This window comes from Pecten maximus, chromosome 2, assembly GCF_902652985.1.
Source record: "Pecten maximus chromosome 2, xPecMax1.1, whole genome shotgun sequence".
In the NCBI taxonomy this organism is placed as follows: domain Eukaryota; kingdom Metazoa; phylum Mollusca; class Bivalvia; order Pectinida; family Pectinidae; genus Pecten; species Pecten maximus.
The window spans coordinates 3,206,574-3,230,325 of NC_047016.1; the positions used below are offsets into that span (position 1 = coordinate 3,206,574).

General features: G+C 37.2%; 1 protein-coding gene across 1 annotated transcript in view; it reads left to right on the forward strand.

Moving 5' to 3' along the window:
- Positions 1-23,752, forward strand: part of LOC117340541 — a 76,450-nt gene that overhangs the window by 25,361 nt on the left and 27,337 nt on the right. Inside the window, exons 11-12 of the mRNA XM_033902303.1 lie at positions 21,294-21,673; positions 22,017-22,136. Coding sequence (XP_033758194.1) covers positions 21,294-21,673; positions 22,017-22,136 — 500 coding nt within the window. The remainder of the gene's footprint in view (positions 1-21,293; positions 21,674-22,016; positions 22,137-23,752) is intronic.

A 23,752-nucleotide genomic window follows, 5' to 3' on the forward strand; every position in this document is an offset into this window, starting at 1 on the left:
CACCACCAAACTGTAATCTTGTCTGACTTATACACGACCAAACTGTAATCTTGTCTGACTTATACACCACCAAACTGTAATCTTGTCTGACTTATACACCACCAAACTGTAATCTTGTCTGACTTATACACCACCAAACTGTAACCAAGTCTGACTTATACACCACCAAACTGTAATCTGGTCTGACTTATACACCACCAAACTGTAACCTAGTCTGACTTATACACCACCAAACTGTAATCTAGTCTGACTTATACACCACCAAACTGTAATCTTGTCTGACTTATACACCACCAAACTGTAATCTTGTCTGACTTATACACGACCAAACTGTAATCTTGTCTGACTTATACACCACCAAACTGTAATCTAGTCTGACCAAACTGTAATCTTGTCTGACTGATACACCACCAAACTGTAATCTTGTCTGACTTATTCACCACCAAACTGTAATCTAGTCTGACTTATACACGACCAAACTGTAACCTTGTCTGACTTATACACCACCAAACTGTAATCTTGTCTGACTTATACACGACCAAACTGTAATCTAGTCTGACTTATACACCACCAAACTGTAACCTAGTCTGACTTATACACGACCAAACTGTAACCTTGTCTGACTTATACACCACCAAACTGTAATCTTGTCTGACTTATACACCACCAAACTGTAATCTTGTCTGACTTATACACCACCAAACTGTAATCTTGTCTGACTTATACACGACCAAACTGTAATCTTGTCTGACTTATACACCACCAAACTGTAATCTTGTCTGACTTATACACCACCAAACTGTAATCTTGTCTGACTTATACACCACCAAACTGTAATCTTGTCTGACTTATACACCACCAAACTGTAATCTTGTCTGACTTATACACCACCAAACTGTAACCAAGTCTGACTTATACACCACCAAACTGTAATCTGGTCTGACTTATACACCACCAAACTGTAACCTAGTCTGACTTATACACCACCAAACTGTAATCTAGTCTGACTTATACACCACCAAACTGTAATCTTGTCTGACTTATACACCACCAAACTGTAATCTTGTCTGACTTATACACCACCAAACTGTAATCTTGTCTGACTTATACACCACCAAACTGTAATCTAGTCTGACCAAACTGTAATCTTGTCTGACTGATACACCACCAAACTGTAATCTTGTCTGACTTATTCACCACCAAACTGTAATCTAGTCTGACTTATACACGACCAAACTGTAACCTTGTCTGACTTATACACCACCAAACTGTAATCTTGTCTGACTTATACACGACCAAACTGTAATCTAGTCTGACTTATACACCACCAAACTGTAACCTAGTCTGACTTATACACGACCAAACTGTAACCTTGTCTGACTTATACACCACCAAACTGTAATCTTGTCTGACTTATACACCACCAAACTGTAATCTTGTCTGACTTATACACCACCAAACTGTAATCTTGTCTGACTTATACACGACCAAACTGTAATCTTGTCTGACTTATACACCACCAAACTGTAATCTTGTCTGACTTATACACCACCAAACTGTAATCTTGTCTGACTTATACACCACCAAACTGTAATCTTGTCTGACTTATACACGACGACACTGTAACCTAGTCTGACTTATACACCACCAAACTGTAATCTTGTCTGACTTATACACGACCAAACTGTAATCTTGTCTGACTTATACACGACCAAACTGTAATCTTGTCTGACTTATACACCACCAAACTGTAATCTTGTCTGACTTATACACCACCAAACTGTAATCTTGTCTGACTTATACACCACCAAACTGTAATATTGTCTGACTTATACACGACCAAACTGTAATCTTGTCTGACTTATACACCACCAAACTGTAATCTTGTCTGACTTATACACGACCAAACTGTAATCTTGTCTGACTTATACACCACCAAACTGTAATCTTGTCTGACTTATACACGACCAAACTGTAATCTTGTCTGACTTATACACGACCAAACTGTAATCTTGTCTGACTTATACACCACCAAACTGTAATCTTGTCTGACTTATACACCACCAAACTGTAATCTTGTCTGACTTATACACGACGACACTGTAACCTAGTCTGACTTATACACCACCAAACTGTAATCTTGTCTGACTTATACACCACCAAACTGTAATCTTGTCTGACTGATACACCACCAAACTGTAATCTTGTCTGACTTATACACGACCACACTGTAACCTAGTCTGACCAAACTGTAATCTTGTCTGACTTATACACGACCAAACTGTAACCTAGTCTGACTTATACACGACCAAACTGTAACCTTGTCTGACTTATACACCACCAAACTGTAATCTTGTCTGACTTATACACCACCAAACTGTAATCTTGTCTGACTTATACATGACCAAACTGTAACCTTGTCTGACCAAACTGTAATCTAGTCTGACTTATACACCACCAAACTGTAACCTTTTCTGACTTATACACCACCAAACTGTAACCTTTTCTGACTTATACACGACCAAACTGTAATATTGTCTGACTTATACACCACCAAACTGTAATCTTGTCTGACTTATAAACCACCAAACTGTAATCTTGTCTGACCAAACTGTAATCTTGTCTGACTTATACACGACCAAACTGTAATCTTGTCTGACTTATACACGACCAAACTGTAATCTTGTCTGACTTATACACGACCAAACTGTAACCTTGTCTGACTTATACACCACCAAACTGTAACCTAGTCTGACTTATACACCACCAAACTGTAATCTAGTCTGACTTATACACCACCAAACTGTAACCTTGTCTGACTTATACACGACCAAACTGTAATCTTGTCTGACTTATACACGACCAAACTGTAATCTTGTCTGACTTATACACCACCAAACTGTAATCTTGTCTGACTTATACACGACCAAACTGTAACCTTGTCTGACTTATACACGACCAAACTGTAACCTTGTCTGACTTATACACGACCAAACTGTAATCTTGTCTGACTGATACACGACCAAACTGTAATCTTGTCTGACTTATACACCACCAAACTGTAATCTTGTCTGACTTATACACGACCAAACTGTAACCTAGTCTGACTTATACACGACCAAACTGTAATCTAGTCTGACTTATACACCACCAAACTGTAATCTAGTCTGACTTATACACCACCAAACTGTAATCTTGTCTGACTTATACACCACCAAACTGTAACCTTGTCTGACTTATACACGACCAAACTGTAATCTTGTCTGACTTATACACAACCAAACTGTAATCTTGTCTGACTTATACACGACCAAACTGTAATCTTGTCTGACTTATACACCACCAAACTGTAACCAAGTCTGACTTATACACCACCAAACTGTAATCTTGTCTGACTTATACACGACCAAACTGTAACCTAGTCTGACTTATACACGACCAAACTGTAATCTTGTCTGACTTATACACGACCAAACTGTAATCTTGTCTGACTTATACACCACCAAACTGTAACCTTGTCTGACTTATACACCACCAAACTGTAATCTTGTCTGACTTATACACCACCAAACTGTAATCTTGTCTGACTTATACACCACCAAACTGTAATCTTGTCTGACTTATATACGACCAAACTGTAATCTTGTCTGACTTATACACCACCAAACTGTAATCTTGTCTGACTTATACACGACCAAACTGTAATCTTGTCTGACTTATACACCACCAAACTGTAATCTTGTCTGACTTATACACCACCAAACTGTAATCTTGTCTGACTTATATACGACCAAACTGTAATCTTGTCTGACTTATACACCACCAAACTGTAATCTTGTCTGACTTATACACGACCAAACTGTAATATTGTCTGACTTATACACCACCAAACTGTAATCTTGTCTGACTTATACACCACCAAACTGTAATCTTGTCTGACTTATACACCACCAAACTGTAATCTTGTCTGACTTATACATGACCAAACTGTAATCTAGTCTGACTTATACACCACCAAACTGTAATCTTGTCTGACTTATACACCACCAAACTGTAATCTAGTCTGACTTATACACCACCAAACTGTAACCTAGTCTGACTTATACACCACCAAACTGTAACCTAGTCTGACTTATACACCACCAAACTGTAATCTTGTCTGACTTATACACCACCAAACTGTAATCTTGTCTGACTTATACACCACCAAACTGTAATCTTGTCTGACTTATACACGACCAAACTGTAATCTTGTCTGACTTATACACGACCAAACTGTAACCTTGTCTGACTTATACACCACCAAACTGTAACCTAGTCTGACTTATACACCACCAAACTGTAATCTAGTCTGACTTATACACCACCAAACTGTAACCTTGTCTGACTTATACACGACCAAACTGTAATCTTGTCTGACTTATACACGACCAAACTGTAATCTTGTCTGACTTATACACCACCAAACTGTAATCTTGTCTGACTTATACACGACCAAACTGTAACCTTGTCTGACTTATACACGACCAAACTGTAACCTTGTCTGACTTATACACGACCAAACTGTAATCTTGTCTGACTGATACACGACCAAACTGTAATCTTGTCTGACTTATACACCACCAAACTGTAATCTTGTCTGACTTATACACGACCAAACTGTAACCTAGTCTGACTTATACACGACCAAACTGTAATCTAGTCTGACTTATACACCACCAAACTGTAATCTAGTCTGACTTATACACCACCAAACTGTAATCTTGTCTGACTTATACACCACCAAACTGTAACCTTGTCTGACTTATACACGACCAAACTGTAATCTTGTCTGACTTATACACGACCAAACTGTAATCTTGTCTGACTTATACACGACCAAACTGTAATCTTGTCTGACTTATACACCACCAAACTGTAACCTTGTCTGACTTATACACCACCAAACTGTAATCTTGTCTGACTTATACACCACCAAACTGTAATCTTGTCTGACTTATACACCACCAAACTGTAATCTTGTCTGACTTATACACCACCAAACTGTAATCTTGTCTGACTTATACACGACCAAACTGTAATCTTGTCTGACTTATACACCACCAAACTGTAATCTTGTCTGACTTATACACGACCAAACTGTAATCTAGTCTGACTTATACACGACCAAACTGTAATCTTGTCTGACTTATACACCACCAAACTGTAATCTAGTCTGACTTATACACGACCAAACTGTAATCTTGTCTGACTTATACACGACCAAACTGTAATCTTGTCTGACTTATACACGACCAAACTGTAACCTAGTCTGACTTATACACCACCAAACTGTAATCTTGTCTGACTGATACACCACCAAACTGTAATCTTGTCTGACTTATACACCACCAAACTGTAATCTTGTCTGACTTATACACGACCAAACTGGATGAAAACAGCAGTTTAATTTTGTTATATACACAATGTACTGTATAAACTACCATAATAAGTTCATTGACCAATAATCTTATGTTAGATGAGAATACGTTATATATTTATCTTGCCAATGAAGGTTGCAATTAACTAGCAATGATCTAACAATCTGTGTACTTACTTTTCAAGAGTGGTTTTCTAGTGCCCTCAACCACTCATGCTAATATCAGCCTCAGTGTTTGACCATAAATGAACTTTCAGCAGGAATCAGAGAGACATGTACCAGTTGTAGTCAGTGACGCCCTGGACCCTGTACCTACATGTACCAGTTGTAGTCAGTAGCGCCCTAGACCCTGTACCTACATGTACCAGTTGTAGTCAGTAGCGCCCTAGACCCTGTACCTACATGTACCAGTTGTAGTCAGTAGCGCCCTGGACCCTATACATGTACCAGTTGTAGTCAGTGGCGCCCTGGACCCTATACATGTACCAGTTGTAGTCAGTGGCGCCCTGGACCCTGTACCTACATGTACCAGTTGTAGTCAGTGGCGCCCTGGACCCTGTACCTACATGTACCAGTTGTAGTCAGTAGCGCCCTGGACCCTATACATGTACCAGTTGTACATGTAGTCAGTGGCGCCCTGGACCCTGTACCTACATGTACCAGTTGTAGTCAGTAGCGCCCTGGACCCTATACATGTACCAGTTGTAGTCAGTAGCGCCCTGGACCCTATACATGTACGAGTTGTAGTCAGACCTGGGAATACCATGGTAACTAATGAAAAAAAAAATTAAAATTGCAAAATATATATTTGGGCCAGGAGAATGATGAGATGATAGTTGTCCAAATGAATATATGCATTTAGCCTTCTCTTATATCTAATTGATGAGGTATTCAGCTTAGCATCCAAATAAACAAATTAACTTTGAAGTTTCATTTGTATTAGGTGAGCGATACATTTAGCTCCTTGTTTAGTTGTGACTATTCGCTTGTCCTGTTTTTATCATCACAAACTATAATTGTTGTATTGCATTAATGAAGTTGGATTTCAACTCTTCAAAACCTAATAGTTACCTTTTTTCACTTTTGGCAGCAAATACATTTTATTGAATTTAAACCAATTTTATTGCATAAACAATACATTTGTATGATCCTCTTTAATACTAGCATCATAGGGCTCTGTTGTCCTATACATCAGAGTTTACCTTTGGTAATCACATCCATCAGCGTTTACCTTTGGTAATCACATACATCAGTGTTTACCTTTGGGAATCACATCCTTCAGCGTTTACCTTTGGTAATCACATACATCAGAGTTTACCTTTGGGAATCACATACATCAGAGTTTACCTTTGGGAATCACATACATCAGAGTTTAACTTTGGGAATCACATACATCAGAGTTTACCTTTAGGAATCACATACATCAGAGTTTACCTTGGGAATCACACACATCAGCGTTTACCTTGGGAATCACACACATCAGAGTTTACCTTTGGGAATCACATACATCAGAGTTTAACTTTGGGAATCACATACATCAGAGTTTACCTTTAGGAATCACATACATCAGAGTTTACCTTGGGGAATCACACACATCAGCGTTTACCTTGGGGAATCACACACATCAGCGTTTACCTTTGGTAATCACATACATTATAGTTTACCTTTGGTAATCACATACATCAGAGTTTACCTTTGGGAATCACGTCCATCAGAGTTTACCTTTGGGAATCACATACATCAGAGTTTACCTTTGGGAATCACATACATTATAGTTTACCTTTGGGAATCACATACATCAGAGTTTACCTTTGGTAATCACACACATCAGAGTTTACCTTTGGGAATCACACATCAGAGTTTACCTTTGGGAATCACATCAGCGTTTACCTTTGGGAATCACATACATCAGAGTTTACCTTTGGTAATCACATACATCAGAGTTTACCTTTGGGAATCACATACATCAGAGTTTACCTTTGGGAATCACATACATCAGAGTTAACCTTTGGTAATCACATACATCAGAGTTTACCTTTGGTAATCACATACATCAGAGTTTACCTTTGGTAATCACATACATCAGAGTTTACCTTTGGTAATCACACACATCAGAGTTTACCTTTGGTAATCACATCCATCAGAGTTTACCTTTGGTAATCACATACATCAGAGTTTACCTTTGGTAATCACATACATCAGAGTTTACCTTTGGTAATCACATACATCAGAGTTTACCTTTGGTAATCACATACATCAGAGTTTACCTTTGGTAATCACACACATCAGAGTTTACCTTTGGTAATCACATACATCAGAGTTTACCTTTGGTAATCACATACATCAGAGTTTACCTTTGGTAATCACATACATCAGAGTTTACCTTTGGGAATCACATACATCAGAGTTTACCTTTGGTAATCACATACATCAGAGTTTACCTTTGGGAATCACACACATCAGCGTTTACCTTTGGGAATCACACACATCAGAGTTTACCTTTGGGAATCACACACATCAGAGTTTACCTTTGGTAATCACATACATCAGAGTTTACCTTTGGTAATCACATACATCAGAGTTTACCTTTGGGAATCACATACATCAGAGTTTACCTTTGGTAATCACATTAATTCTCTCCTAATACAAGTGTATAGGACAGTGTGTCTCATATTGTTTGTGTGCCGATATAAGGACCATAATTTAGGGGAGATATTACCATCATGATAGAGTTAGTTCACAAAGTTATGCTCTCTAAAATCAATCAATCATGCTATATTTGTTCAAGGTTAAGTTGTCTGTGATAAATGTTCTAACTAATTACGTATACTTGTGAGTTTGATGGCAGGCTTGATAGAGCCAACGGTGTAATCATGTGACAAGTGTCAAGGCCACCCTGTAACGTCTCCCAAAGACATTATAAAAGTCGGTGATATATATCTTAAACACTGTAGGAAAGGCGATGAATTAAGATTTGGATATAATCAATATTTGGCAATTTTAGAAATTTAATTTAATGTAATTAAAGAAATATTTAGTTCCCCTGCCAAAAGTTGAGTGAGCTTATGTCTGTCAGCTATCTTTCGGTGTCAACTTTTCCTTTTAAACTACTAGATAGACTTAGGATCATTTATCTTTAAAAGACCAGCCCTGGGATGAAGGGCTACCAAGTTGGTTTTTATGAATGACCTTGACCTACTTTCTTGGTCACTTGAGTCTAATGGGAAATAAAAATAAATAACCTTGTGACACTAATTATTTTAGCTTGAAAAGCGTAGATTCATAGTACAGATCTTCTCATTTGTAATCCAGTTAAATGTGTGTACTATATGATTCCATTTTTCAATATTTTTATGAAAATCATAAATATCCAAATGTTGTATAAACAGATAATATAATTCTTATGATGTATATTGATTAGAAAAACATGATTTACATTGGTTCTGCAAAGTGCCATGATACAGGTATGTTTTTAAAAAAAGTTCCAAATTCTTCTTCTCATATTCTTTATCACACTAATGGCGGTTTTGTTTTCTTCATGACAATCCCTACATGGCGGAAGTTCCTCATTAAGTTTGATACCTATGGCCTATAAACTGTTCACCATAAAGGTGTTGAGTTACTGGTTTGGTAGAAATAGTCATTGCCCAGCCTAAACATTATAGACCTGGTTAATTATTGAAGGGCTAATCATGTATGATATAAAGGATGTTTTAATCAACTCAACAACACAGCTTGGTGCATATAGATACTTTCAAGTTTGCTAAAAATGGAATCTGAAGACCCGGAACCCTAGAGTTTATATACGCATGTTTGCATGATGCGAATTAAGATACAATGTTAATTCCGGAAAAAATCTTCCTCTAAAAGGAATTATCAACAAAAAATAAATATTGTATGTGTGGTTTATTTCATTTCTGAATTTTATCTGCTTTTTCAAAAAGTATTTTGGAGAGCCAACATTAATGTTTAATAGGTGTTTGGGTTCCAATCTTCAGTCAGGTTCAGGATATCGATTTCCATGCATTGAGCTATCGATCATATAATTACCCTTTTGATGGCATCAACTAAAACAGTAAGTTGGTGTTACTGAAGTGTAAATAGAGGTTACACAACTAGTGTTACTAATTGTATATAGAGGTTACACAGGTAGTGTTACTTAGTGTAAATAGAGGTTACACAACTAGTGTCACTGAAGTGTAAATAGAGGTTACACAGGTAGTGTTACTGAAGTGTAAATAGAGATTACACAACTAGTGTCACTGAAGTGTAAATAGAGGTTACACAACTATTGTTACTAAGTGTAAATAGAGGTTACCCAGGTAGTGTTACTAAGTGTAAATAGAGGTTACACAACTAGTGTTACTAATTGTATATAGAGGTTACACAGGTAGTGTTACTTAGTGTAAATAGAGGTTACACAGGTAGTGTTACTAAGTGTAAATAGAGGTTACACAACTAGTGTTACTGAAGTGTAAATAGAGGTTACACAACTAGTGTCACTGAAGTGTAAATAGAGGTTACACAACTATTGTTACTAAGTGTAAATAGAGGTTACCCAGGTAGTGTTACTAAGTGTAAATAGAGGTTACACAACTAGTGTCACTGAAGTGTAAATAGAGGTTACACAACTAGTGTCACTAAAGTGTAAATAGAGGTTACACAGGTAGTGTTACTAAGTGTAAATAGAGGTTACACAACTAGTGTCACTGAAGTGTAAATAGAGGTTACACAACTAGTGTTACTGAAGTGTAAATAGAGGTTACACAGGTAGTGTCACTGAAGTGTAAATAGAGGTTACACAACTAGTGTCACTAAGTGTAAATAGAGGTTACACAACTAGTGTTACTGAAGTGTAAATAGAGGTTACACAACTAGTGTCACTGAAGTGTAAATAGAGGTTACACAACTAGTGTTACTAAGTGTAAATAGAGGTTACACAGGTAGTGTCACTGAAGTGTAAATAGAGGTTACACAACTATTGTTACTAAGTGTAAATAGAGGTTACACAACTATTGTTACTAAGTGTAAATAGAGGTTACACAGCTAGTGTTACTAAGTGTAAATAGAGGTTACACAACTAGTGTCACTGAAGTGTAAATAGAGGTTACACAACTAGTGTCACTAAGTGTAAATAGAGATTACACGTGTACAGGTAGTGTCACTAAAGTGTAAATAGAGGTTACACAGGTAGTGTCACTGGAGTGTAAATAGAGGTCACACAACTAGTGTTACTGAAGTGTAAATAGAGGTTACACAACTAGTGTCACTGAAGTGTAAATAGAGGTTACACAGGTAGTGTTACTGAAGTGTAAATAGAGGTTACACAACTAGTGTTACTGAAGTGTAAATAGAGGTTACACAGGTAGTGTCACTAAGTGTAAATAGAGGTTACACAACTAGTGTCACTAAGTGTAAATAGAGGTTACACAACTAGTGTTACTGAAGTGTAAATAGAGGTTACACAGGTAGTGTCACTAAGTGTAAATAGAGGTTACACAACTAGTGTCACTAAGTGTAAATAGAGGTTACACAACTAGTGTTACTGAAGTGTAAATAGAGGTTACACAGGTAGTGTCACTAAGTGTAAATAGAGGTTACACAGGTAGTGTTACTGAAGTGTAAATAGAGGTTACACAACTAGTGTCACTAAGTGTAAATAGAGGTTACACAACTAGTGTTACTGAAGTGTAAATAGAGGTTACACAACTAGTGTTACTGAAGTGTAAATAGAGGTTACACAACTAGTGTTACTAAGTGTAAATAGAGGTTACACAGGTAGTGTTACTGAAATGTAAATAGAGGTTACACAACTAGTGTCACTAAGTGTAAATAGAGGTTACACAACTAGTGTCACTAAGTGTAAATAGAGGTTACACAACTAGTGTTACTGAAGTGTAAATAGAGGTTACACAGGTAGTGTCACTAAGTGTAAATAGAGGTTACACAACTAGTGTCACTAAGTGTAAATAGAGGTTACACAACTAGTGTTACTGAAGTGTAAATAGAGGTTACACAGGTAGTGTTACTGAAGTGTAAATAGAGGTTACACAACTAGTGTCACTAAGTGTAAATAGAGGTTACACAACTAGTGTCACTAAAGTGTAAATAGAGGTTACACAGGTAGTGTCACTAAAGTGTAAATAGAGGTTACACAACTAGTGTTACTGAAGTGTAAATAGAGGTTACACAGGTAGTGTCACTGAAGTGTAAATAGAGGTTACACAACTAGTGTCACTGAAGTGTAAATAGAGGTTACACAGGTAGTGTCACTAAGTGTAAATAGAGGTTACACAACTAGTGTCACTAAGTGTAAATAGAGGTTACACAGGTAGTGTCACTAAGTGTAAATAGAGGTTACACAACTAGTGTCACTAAGTGTAAATAGAGGTTACACAACTAGTGTCACTAAGTGTAAATAGAGGTTACACAACTAGTGTCACTAAGTGTAAATAGAGGTTACACAACTAGTGTTACTAAGTGTAAATAGAGGTTACACAACTAGTGTCACTAAGTGTAAATAGAGGTTACACAGGTAGTGTTACTGAAGTGTAAATAGAGGTTACACAACTAGTGTCACTAAGTGTAAATAGAGGTTACACAGGTAGTGTCACTAAGTGTAAATAGAGGTTACACAACTAGTGTCACTAAGTGTAAATAGAGGTTACACAGGTAGTGTCACTAAGTGTAAATAGAGATTACACAACTAGTGTCACTGAAGTGTAAATAGAGGTTACACAACTAGTGTTACTAAGTGTAAATAGAGGTTACACAACTAGTGTTACTAAGTGCAAATAGAGGTTACACAACTATTGTTACTAAGTGTAAATAGAGGTTACACAACTAGTGTTACTAAGTGTAAATAGAGGTTACACAACTAGTGTTACTAAGTGTAAATAGAGGTTACACAACTAGTGTCACTAAGTGTAAATAGAGGTTACACAACTAGTGTCACTAAGTGTAAATAGAGGTTACACAGGTAGTGTCACTGAAGTGTAAATAGAGGTTACACAACTAGTGTCACTGAAGTGTAAATAGAAGTTACTCAGCTAGTGTTACTAAGTGTAAATAGAGGTTACACAGGTAGTGTCACTAAGTGTAAATAGAGGTTACACAACTAGTGTCACTAAGTGTAAATAGAGGTTACACAGGTAGTGTCACTAAGTGTAAATAGAGATTACACAACTAGTGTCACTGAAGTGTAAATAGAGGTTACACAACTAGTGTTACTAAGTGTAAATAGAGGTTACACAACTAGTGTTACTAAGTGCAAATAGAGGTTACACAACTATTGTTACTAAGTGTAAATAGAGGTTACACAACTAGTGTTACTAAGTGTAAATAGAGGTTACACAACTAGTGTTACTAAGTGTAAATAGAGGTTACACAACTAGTGTCACTAAGTGTAAATAGAGGTTACACAACTAGTGTCACTAAGTGTAAATAGAGGTTACACAGGTAGTGTTACTGAAGTGTAAATAGAGATTACACAACTAGTGTCACTGAAGTGTAAATAGAGGTTACACAACTAGTGTCACTGAAGTGTAAATAGAAGTTACTCAGCTAGTGTTACTAAGTGTAAATAGAGGTTACACAGGTAGTGTCACTAAGTGTAAATAGAGGTTACACAACTAGTGTCACTAAGTGTAAATAGAGGTTACACAGGTAGTGTCACTAAGTGTAAATAGAGATTACACAACTAGTGTCACTGAAGTGTAAATAGAGGTTACACAACTAGTGTTACTAAGTGTAAATAGAGGTTACACAACTAGTGTTACTAAGTGCAAATAGAGGTTACACAACTATTGTTACTAAGTGTAAATAGAGGTTACACAACTAGTGTTACTAAGTGTAAATAGAGGTTACACAACTAGTGTTACTAAGTGTAAATAGAGGTTACACAACTAGTGTCACTAAGTGTAAATAGAGGTTACACAACTAGTGTCACTAAGTGTAAATAGAGGTTACACAGGTAGTGTCACTGAAGTGTAAATAGAGGTTACACAACTAGTGTCACTGAAGTGTAAATAGAGGTTACACAACTAGTGTCACTGAAGTGTAAATAGAAGTTACTCAGCTAGTGTTACTAAGTGTAAATAGAGGTTACTCAGCTAGTGTTACTAAGTGTAAATAGAGGTTACGCAGGTAGTGTTACTAAGTGTAAATAGAGGTTACACAACTAGTGTCACTAAGTGTAAATAGAGGTTACACAGGTAGTGTTACTAAAGTGTAAATAGAGGTCACACAACTAGTGTCACTAAGTGTAAATAGAGGTTACACAACTAGTGTCACTAAGTGTAAATAGAGGTTACACAGGTAGTGTCACTGAAGTGTAAATAGAGGTTACACAACTAGTGTCACTGAAGTGTAAATAGAGGTTACACAACTAGTGTCACTGAAGTGTAAATAGAAGTTACTCAGCTAGTGTTACTAAGTGTAAATAGAGGTTACGCAGGTAGTGTTACTAAGTGTAAATAGAGGTTACACAACTAGTGTCACTAAGTGTAAATAGAGGTTACACAGGTAGTGTTACTAAAGTGTAAATAGAGGTCACACAACTAGTGTCATTGAAGTGTAAATAGAGGTTACACAACTAGTGTCACTAAAGTGTAAATAGAGGTTACACAACTAGTGTGTCACTGGAGTGTAAATAGAGGTTACACAACTAGTGTTACTGAAGTGTAAATAGCGGTTACACAGGTAGTGTCACTAAGTGTAAATAGAGGTTACACAACTAGTGTCACTAAGTGTAAATAGAGGTTACACAACTAGTGTTACTGAAGTGTAAATAGAGGTTACACAACTAGTGTTACTAAGTGTAAATAGAGGTTACACAACTAGTGTCACTGAAGTGTAAATAGAGGTTACACAGGTAGTGTTACTAAGTGTAAATAGAGGTTACACAACTAGTGTTACTAAGTGTAAATAGAGGTTACACAACTAGTGTTACTAAGTGTAAATAGAGGTTACACAACTAGTGTCACTAAGTGTAAATAGAGGTTACACAACTAGTGTCACTAAGTGTAAATAGAGGTTACACAGGTAGTGTTACTGAAGTGTAAATAGAGGTTAAACAACTAGTGTCACTGAAGTGTAAATAGAGGTTACACAACTAGTGTGTCACTGAAGTGTAAATAGAGGTTACACAACTAGTGTTACTGAAGTGTAAATAGAGGTTACACAACTAGTGTCACTGAAGTGTAAATAGAGGTTACACAGGTAGTGTCACTAAGTGTAAATAGAGGTTACACAGCTAGTGTTACTAAGTGTAAATAGAGGTTACACAGGTAGTGTCACTAAGTGTAAATAGAGGTTACACAACTAGTGTTACTAAGTGTAAATAGAGGTTACACAGGTAGTGTCACTAAGTGTAAATAGAGGTCACACAACTAGTGGTTGTTGTATACAGTATTACTTTCATTTGAGTTAGTTATTTTTCAAAAGTAACAAAAAACAAGAGCTTCAGGGAGCCTGGTTCTATAAGGATGAATTGCCCTGTATTTTGTTAGTGTGTGTTATTTTCACAACATCAGGTGGAGTGTAAGGACATGCTGACCTAAAGTGAAATGCCACTAAATAGTATGCAAAACTGCCATTTTTAGAAATTTATGGAAATATTATATTGTTTTACAAATCATAACAAATAATAAGCAAGTTAATTCTTTTCAAAGCAGTTAGTTGATAGAAATCTACTATATCTTTAAAAATATAACAAAAACAACTGAGAAAAAAAAATAAAAAATCGTCCTGCTCAAAGGTCGCCATGTCAACTAATCAAAATGCATTTATATAGGGTTTATTCCACATCTGGTATAAATTGAACGTTATTTAACAGTTGTAATGATTTTTTCATGCCTTTGGAGTTGAGTAACACCCACCTATTGTGGTAGAAAACATGGTTATTGATGTCATTAAACTCTAACTACACATTCTATTAATTGCTTTTACTTAAATTGAAATCAGATCACTCATTCTATTGTTACGTGTGCATGGCAATCTGATACGGACCCTGTTGCCATTCTGATGACCTTTTATATAAGTTATGAAGTATTGACCAATCAGGTTCACTGTCTTCTATAACGATGTCAGTATACTTAGTCAGAACTGTACCAGATTAATCCTGACACTCCCCCCTCCACCATCCAAATTGCCAAGTCTTTCTCCTGATTTTCTTTCAAATTTTTTTTTTAAATGTTAATTTTGCCTTCAAATATTTTTTTTATCAAACTGAAGCTAAAGAGCTTATGCACTATGAGATGTTTATGTGTAATACAGTAGGGTGAGATATGAGTGAGATGGGAGTTTGTTGATCCATACCGTGTTTAATTCATCTGTTTACACCTCACTATTATTAAACACTGTAACAATTGCTCTATGGAATTCTCAGATTTCTTCTCTATATCAACAAAATGATCACATACACATATGAATTGAATCTGTTTTAGTTTATCTATTCATCCCAAAGTAGAATTACCATCAATTGTAACAAAGCCATAAACACAAAGGCATTGTTGCCATATGGGAGTATTCATTTCTGGGTCGTGTAGCATTTCAAACTCCCTGTGCAATTTGTTACATTGGTATGCAGTTGTATGATTTCGTGAGTTCATGCTGCCATGCAGAGTGCTTGCCTGGTAAAGGCTGTCTTCCAGTTATTCCGCGGGGTGTTGGGGTGTTCATCTGTAAGGACATCTACCGGTTATATTATTTCAGTGTTGGGGAGGTGGGGGAGGGGAGGGGGGTTGGAGGGGGGGAGGGGGGGGGGGGGGGGTCATCTGTTATGGCACACAAAGCTTTCTAAAGCATTATAAAAAGAAGAGATTATGAACAGATTGAAATGTCTACAATGTAAAGCTTTTCTGTGAGTTAGATCAATACTTTTGAATTACACTAAGCTTTCTTTTGAATAGGATCAATATATTTCCTGCACCTGAAATTCCTGTAATATTATATGAAACTCAGATTTAAGTTGGAGTTGATGAGACCAAATAAAATATCTAACATCCAGTGTTTCGACTTAACTGTTTCTATGTATGGTCACAGATATCAATAATAACATAACTGTTTCTATGTATGGTCACAGATATCAATAATAACATAACTGACCCAAATTCATTGGTTGTCTACTGTCTACATTTCCGATAACATTGGTTTGACCAAGCTACAAATGATTACAAACAGTTGTTTTATACCATACAATGTAACTATTTTTTAATAAAATTAAGATTGTAGATGCAGAGAATACAATGAAAAGTATGTCATTGAGTCCACATGCACACTCATACACACACATAGAAGGAATATGTAGACAAAAATGATACACACACTATACTTACTATATTACATATATATATATATATCCCAATGATTATATAGACCTCTGAAGTTTACTATAAAAAGTGCTGACTTTGGAACAATAAAATTTAAGATACTTCATCTATAGATGGAGGTCAACAAAAGGTGAAGACTGTAGGCAGCAAAGTCACTCAAGCATAACTGGTCAGGAGGTTTAAAAAGAGTAAACTATTTTTATCTATAATCTCAGTCTTTAAATGAAAAATATATTGGGCCTATAATTACATGTCACTTGATTCACAGAGTTTTTTTTAATCTGTTTTTATCTTGACAAATACTTTTTTCTTGTGATATTTGGCAGACGTGTGCATAAAATTTTAAGGCAAACCCCCCCCAAATTTACAGTTTGCAAAATATTTTATTTGAACTTTGGTAACTAATTATTTAGAGATTAAGACCTTCACCTAGGCACAGGTATAAACAAAGGGATTAATGATTTATTGATTCCCATAAATACAAAACTATAACAACTAGGGTCCATTAACAATGACCTGGCTGACCAGTCACAATCAGTCCATCAGACAGAAGCCAGGATGTTTACCTGAGCCAATGTTTCACCTGGATGTTTGGCACAAAAAGGAAATTTTGTGCAGGACATCACTTGATAGTGTATAAGAGATGAGATGAGGCAGTGTAGGACATCACTTGATAGTGTATATAAGTGATGAGATGAGACAGTGTAGGACATCACTTGATAGTGTATATAAGTGATGAGATGAGGCAGTGTAGGACATCACTTGATAGTGTATATAAGAGATGAGATGAGACAGTACAGGACATCACTTGATAGTGTATAAGTGATGAGATGAGGCAGTGTAGGACATCACTTGATAGTGTATAAGAGATGAGATGAGGCAGTGTAGGACATCACTTGATAGTGTATAAGTGATGAGATGAGGCAGTGTAGGACATCACTTGATAGTGTATATAAGTGATGAGATGAGGCAGTGTAGGGCATCACTTGATAGTGTATATAAGTGATGAGATGAGGCAGTGTAGGACATCACTTGATAGTGTATAAGTGATGAGATGAGGCAATGTAGGACATCACTTGATAGTGTATATAAGTGATGAGATGAGGCAGTGTAGGACATCACTTGATAGTGTATATAAGTGATGAGATGAGGCAGTGTAGGACATCACTTGATAGTGTATATGAGATGAGATGAGGCAGTGTAGGGCATCACTTGATAGTGTATAAGTGATGAGATGAGGCAGTGTAGGACATCACTTGATAGTGTATATAAGTGATGAGATGAGGCAGTGTAGGACATCACTTGATAGTGTATAAGTGATGAGATGAGGCAGTGTAGGACATCACATGATAGTGTATAAGTGATGAGATGTGGCAGTGTAGGACATCACTTGATAGTGTATAAGTGATGAGATGAGGCAGTGTAGGACATCACTTGATAGTGTATATAAGTGATGAGATGAGGCAGTGTAGGACATCACTTGATAGTGTATATAAGTGATGAGATGAGGCAGTGTAGGACATCACTTGATAGTGTATATAAGTGATGAGATGAGGCAGTGTAGGACATCACTTGATAGTGTATAAGTGATGAGATGAGGCAGTGTAGGACATCACTTGATAGTGTATAAGTGATGAGATGAGGCAGTGTAGGACATCACTTGATAGTGTATAAGTGATGAGATGAGGCAGTGTAGGACATCACTTGATAGTGTATAAGTGATGAGATGAGGCAGTGTAGGACATCACTTGATAGTGTATATGAGATGAGATGAGGCAGTGTAGGACATCACTTGATAGTGTATAAGAGATGAGATGAGGCAGTGTAGGACATCACTTGATAGTGTATATAAGTGATGAGATGAGGCAGTGTAGGACATCACTTGATAGTGTATATAAGTGATGAGATGAGGCAGTGTAGGGCATCACTTGATAGTGTATATAAGTGATGAGATGAGGCAGTGTCGGGCATCACTTGATAGTGTATAAGTGATGAGATGAGGCAGTGTAGGACATCACTTGATAGTGTATATAAGTGATGAGATGAGGCAGTGTAGGACATCACTTGATAGTGTATAAGAGATGAGATGAGGCAGTGTAGGACATCACTTGATAGTGTATAAGAGATGAGATGAGGCAGTGTAGGACATCACTTGATAGTGTATATAAGTGATGAGATGAGGCAGTGTAGGGCATCACTTGATAGTGTATAAGTGATGAGATGAGGCAGTGTAGGACATCACTTGATAGTGTATATAAGTGATGAGATGAGGCAGTGTAGGACATCACTTAATAGTGTATAAGTGATGAGATGAGGCAGTGTAGGACATCACATGATAGTGTATATAAGTGATGAGATGAGGCAGTGTAGGACATCACTTGATAGTGTATAAGAGATGAGATGAGGCAGTGTAGGACATCACTTGATAGTGTATAAGTGATGAGATGTGGCAGTGTAGGACATCACTTGATAGTGTATAAGTGATGAGATGAGGCAGTGTAGGACATCACTTGATAGTGTATATAAGTGATGAGATGAGGCAGTGTAGGACATCACTTGATAGTGTATATAAGTGATGAGATGAGGCAGTGTAGGACATCACTTGATAGTGTATATAAGTGATGAGATGAGGCAGTGTAGGACATCACTTGATAGTGTATAAGTGATGAGATGAGGCAGTGTAGGACATCACTTGATAGTGTATAAGTGATGAGATGAGGCAGTGTAGGGCATCACTTGATAGTGTATAAGTGATGAGATGAGGCAGTGTAGGACATCACTTGATAGTGTATAAGTGATGAGATGAGGCAGTGTAGGACATCACTTGATAGTGTATATAAGAGATGTGATGAGGCAGTGCAGGACATCACTTGATAGTGTATATAAGAGATGAGATGAGGCAGTGTAGGGCATCACTTGATAGTGTATATAAGAGATGAGATGAGGCAGTGTAGGACATCACTTGATAGTGTATAAGAGATGAGATGAGGCAGTGTAGGACATCACTTGATAGTGTATAAGTGATGAGATGAGGCAGTGTAGGGCATCACTTGATAGTGTATATAAGTGATGAGATGAGGCAGTGTAGGGCATCACTTGATAGTGTATATAAGTGATGAGATGAGGCAGTGTAGGACATCACCTGACACTGTATAAGATATGAGATGAGGCAGTGTAGGACATCACTTGATAGTTTATATAAGTGATGAGATGAGGCAGTGTAGGACATCACTTGATACTGTATATGAGATGAGATGAGGCAGTGTAGGACATCACTTGATAGTGTATAAGTGATGAGATGAGGCAGTGTAGGACATCACTTGATAGTGTATATAAGAGATGAGATGAGGCAGTGTAGGACATCACTTGATAGTGTATAAGTGATGAGATGAGGCAGTGTAGGACATCACTTGATAGTGTATAAGAGATGAGATGAGGCAGTGTAGGGCATCACTTGATAGTGTATAAGAGATTAGATGAGGCAGTGTAGGACATCACTTGATAGTGTATAAGAGATGAGATGAGGCAGTGTAGGGCATCACTTGATAGTGTATAAGAGATGAGATGAGGCAGTGTAGGGCATCACTTGATAGTGTATAAGTGATGAGATGAGGCAGTGTAGGACATCACTTGATAGTGTATATAAGTGATAAGATGAGGCAGTGTAGGACATCACTTGATAGTGTATATAAGTGATAAGATGAGGCAGTGCATGCAGGACTCAATGTTAGCAGTAGTAAATCTGTAAACTACTGTTTCTATTAATAACAAGAAGAAGGTACTCTGACTGCAGTTGCTTCCCTCTGTTTTACCGTGTCTGTACCTGGGAAGAATTACTGCTAATAGAATCACCATGTTGGACTGACATTTTACATGTCAGGCCCATTACACTGATAAAAACAAATGACAGTTCATCTAGAATTTTATAAATGATGCCTTAATGATCCCTTCCTCTGGGATGTCAGGGTTACTGTGTGAGATGCAGGCATGCAGTAACCAATTTGGGCAACTGTGGGGATTTGACTTTACTTTATTACAATAAAAACATTACTAGTAAAATCCCTTTTAAAGGTAAATACCACGGTATGTGATACTCAGTACACAATATCCTAGTTAGATATATTTTGTAGGCTTTATAATCATAGTGTATACATTGTAGCTATGTTTCACTAAATGCCATTTTGATTCAACTATTTTTGCCAAAGAAATATTGCCATTAGTTTATTTCATTTGTTTTCTTTCCTGAGATCTCCTTCTATATTTTTAGACTGAATTCTATGAAACTTGGTAGGCTGTATAATGATGGTATCAACTTGTGTTTAATGAGTTGGAGACTTAAGTAACTCTGGTTACTGGTGTCCCTCAAACTGATAAAAAAAACATTGACATAGTTGTGAACAGTGTGAGTTAAAGTGCCACCCAACCACACATAAGGTGATACAAATCAATGACAGATAGTATATATAACACTATTATTGTATTAGATATGTATATATTGTTCCACCCCACGGCACCCTTGTAAATTGTTTTCGTTTGTTTTGCAGTGACTTTATGTCGCGAGACCGTATCCACGAGATTATAGAGCGTTTCTTGCCCCCATATGACCGAGTTACCACCAACATGTCGACAGCCAGCTCTGACCTCCTACAGCAGAAGAAGATGAACCTACACATGTCCAAGGCCCGCCATCTTCGCCAAGCCCACCTCATGGAGACAAAACCGGTATTCTATCTGGATGATGATGAGGAAAATATACAGGAAGAGGATGAAGAGGAGGAGGAAGGGCAGGTCACTGGACGTGTAACAGACACACAACGAACTAATGATAGGCGCTTTGACAGTGACTATGGCTCCTTCCGGGACTTTTATTTTGGTGGCATGAAAGATTTCCCAAGATTCCGGAAACCTTTACCAGCCATAGGAGGTTATTGTCCTTACTTTATATGTACATCTATAAACACAATTATGACAAATTTTTATAGTAATATGATATCTTCTGCTTCGGATTATCTGTTTAATTGAGCTGTAGAAGGTTAGCATTTTCTTTCATTTAGAATTGATCACAAATTATACTTCACTATATGGAACTTATCATTTATCCTATCAATCTGACCCAATCTAATGCTAGTGATGAGACTATAGAAAATTGACAAGTTCATATTCATGAATGATTAACTCCCATTGTGGTGTAATAGTTTTTAAAAAGTGGAATATTTCTTATTTATATTGCTTGATAAATTGAATGATATCAAACAATTTTTTAACAGATAATCCCTCGAAGATCCCATCCATTTCGTTAGGCCTTCCCGAGCTGCCATTGGGTCTACGTAAAACACGTACCTTCACATATAACAAGAAGAACTACAGAGATGTTGACTTTACACTTGGTAGGTATATACAAAGTTAACCAGGGTGACAGAGAGTAGGTATATACAAAGTTAACCAGGGTGACAGAGAGTAGGTGTATACAAAGTTAACCAGGGTGACAGAGAGTAGGTGTATACAAAGTTAACCAGGGTGACAGAGAGTAGGTATATACAAAGTTAACCAGGGTGACAGAGAGTAGGTATATACAAAGTTAACCAGGGTGACAGAGAGTAGATTATACAAAGTTAACCAGGGTGACAGAGAGTAGGTATATACAAAGTTAACCAGGGTGACAGAGAGTATTTGTATACAAAGTTAACCAGGGTGACAGAGAGTAGGTGTATACAAAGTTAACCAGGGTGACAGAGAGTAGGTGTATACAAAGTTAACCAGGGTGACAGAGAGTAGGTATATACAAAGTTAACCAGGGTGACAGAGAGTAGGTATATACAGAGTTAACCAGGGTGACAGAGAGTAGGTATATACAAAGTTAACCAGGGTGACAGAGAGTAGGTATATACAAAGTTAACCAGGGTGACAGAGAGTAGGTATATACAAAGTTAACCAGGGTGACAGAGAGTAGGTATATACAAAGTTAACCAGGGTGACAGAGAGTAGGTATATACAAAGTTAACCAGGGTGACAGAGAGTAGGTATATACAAAGTTAACCAGGGTGACAGAGAGTAGGTATATACAAAGTTAACCAGGGTGACAGAGAGTAGGTGTATACAAAGTTAACCAGGGTGACAGAGAGTAGGTATATACAAAGTTAACCAGGGTGACAGAGAGTAGGTATATACAAAGTTAACCAGGGTGACAGAGAGTAGGTGTATACAAAGTTAACCAGGGTGACAGAGAGTAGGTATATACAAAGTTAACCAGGGTGACAGAGAGTAGGTGTATACAAAGTTAACCAGGGTGACAGAGAGTAGGTGTATACAAAGTTAACCAGGGTGACAGAGAGTAGGTGTATACAAAGTTAACCAGGGTGACAGAGAGTAGGTATATACAAAGTTAACCAGGGTGACAGAGAGTAGGTATATACAAAGTTAACCAGGGTGACAGAGAGTAGGTATATACAAAGTTAACCAGGGTGACAGAGAGTAGGTATATACAAAGTTAACCAGGGTGACAGAGAGTAGGTATATACAAAGTTAACCAGGGTGACAGAGAGTAGGTGTATACAAAGTTAACCAGGGTGACAGAGAGTAGGTGTATACAAAGTTAACCAGGGTGACAGAGAGTAGGTATATACAAGTTAACCAGGGTGACAGAGAGTAGGTGTATACAAAGTTAACCAGGGTGACAGAGAGTAGGTGTATACAAAGTTAACCAGGGTGACAGAGAGTAGGTATATACAAAGTTAACCAGGGTGACAGAGAGTAGGTGTATACAAAGTTAACCAGGGTGACAGAGAGTAGGTATATACAAAGTTAACCAGGGTGACAGAGAGTAGGTATATACAAAGTTAACCAGGGTGACAGAGAGTAGGTATATACAAAGTTAACCAGGGTGACAGAGAGTAGGTGTATACAAAGTTAACCAGGGTGACAGAGAGTAGGTATATACAAGTTAACCAGGGTGACAGAGAGTAGGTATATACAAAGTTAACCAGGGTGACAGAGAGTAGGTATA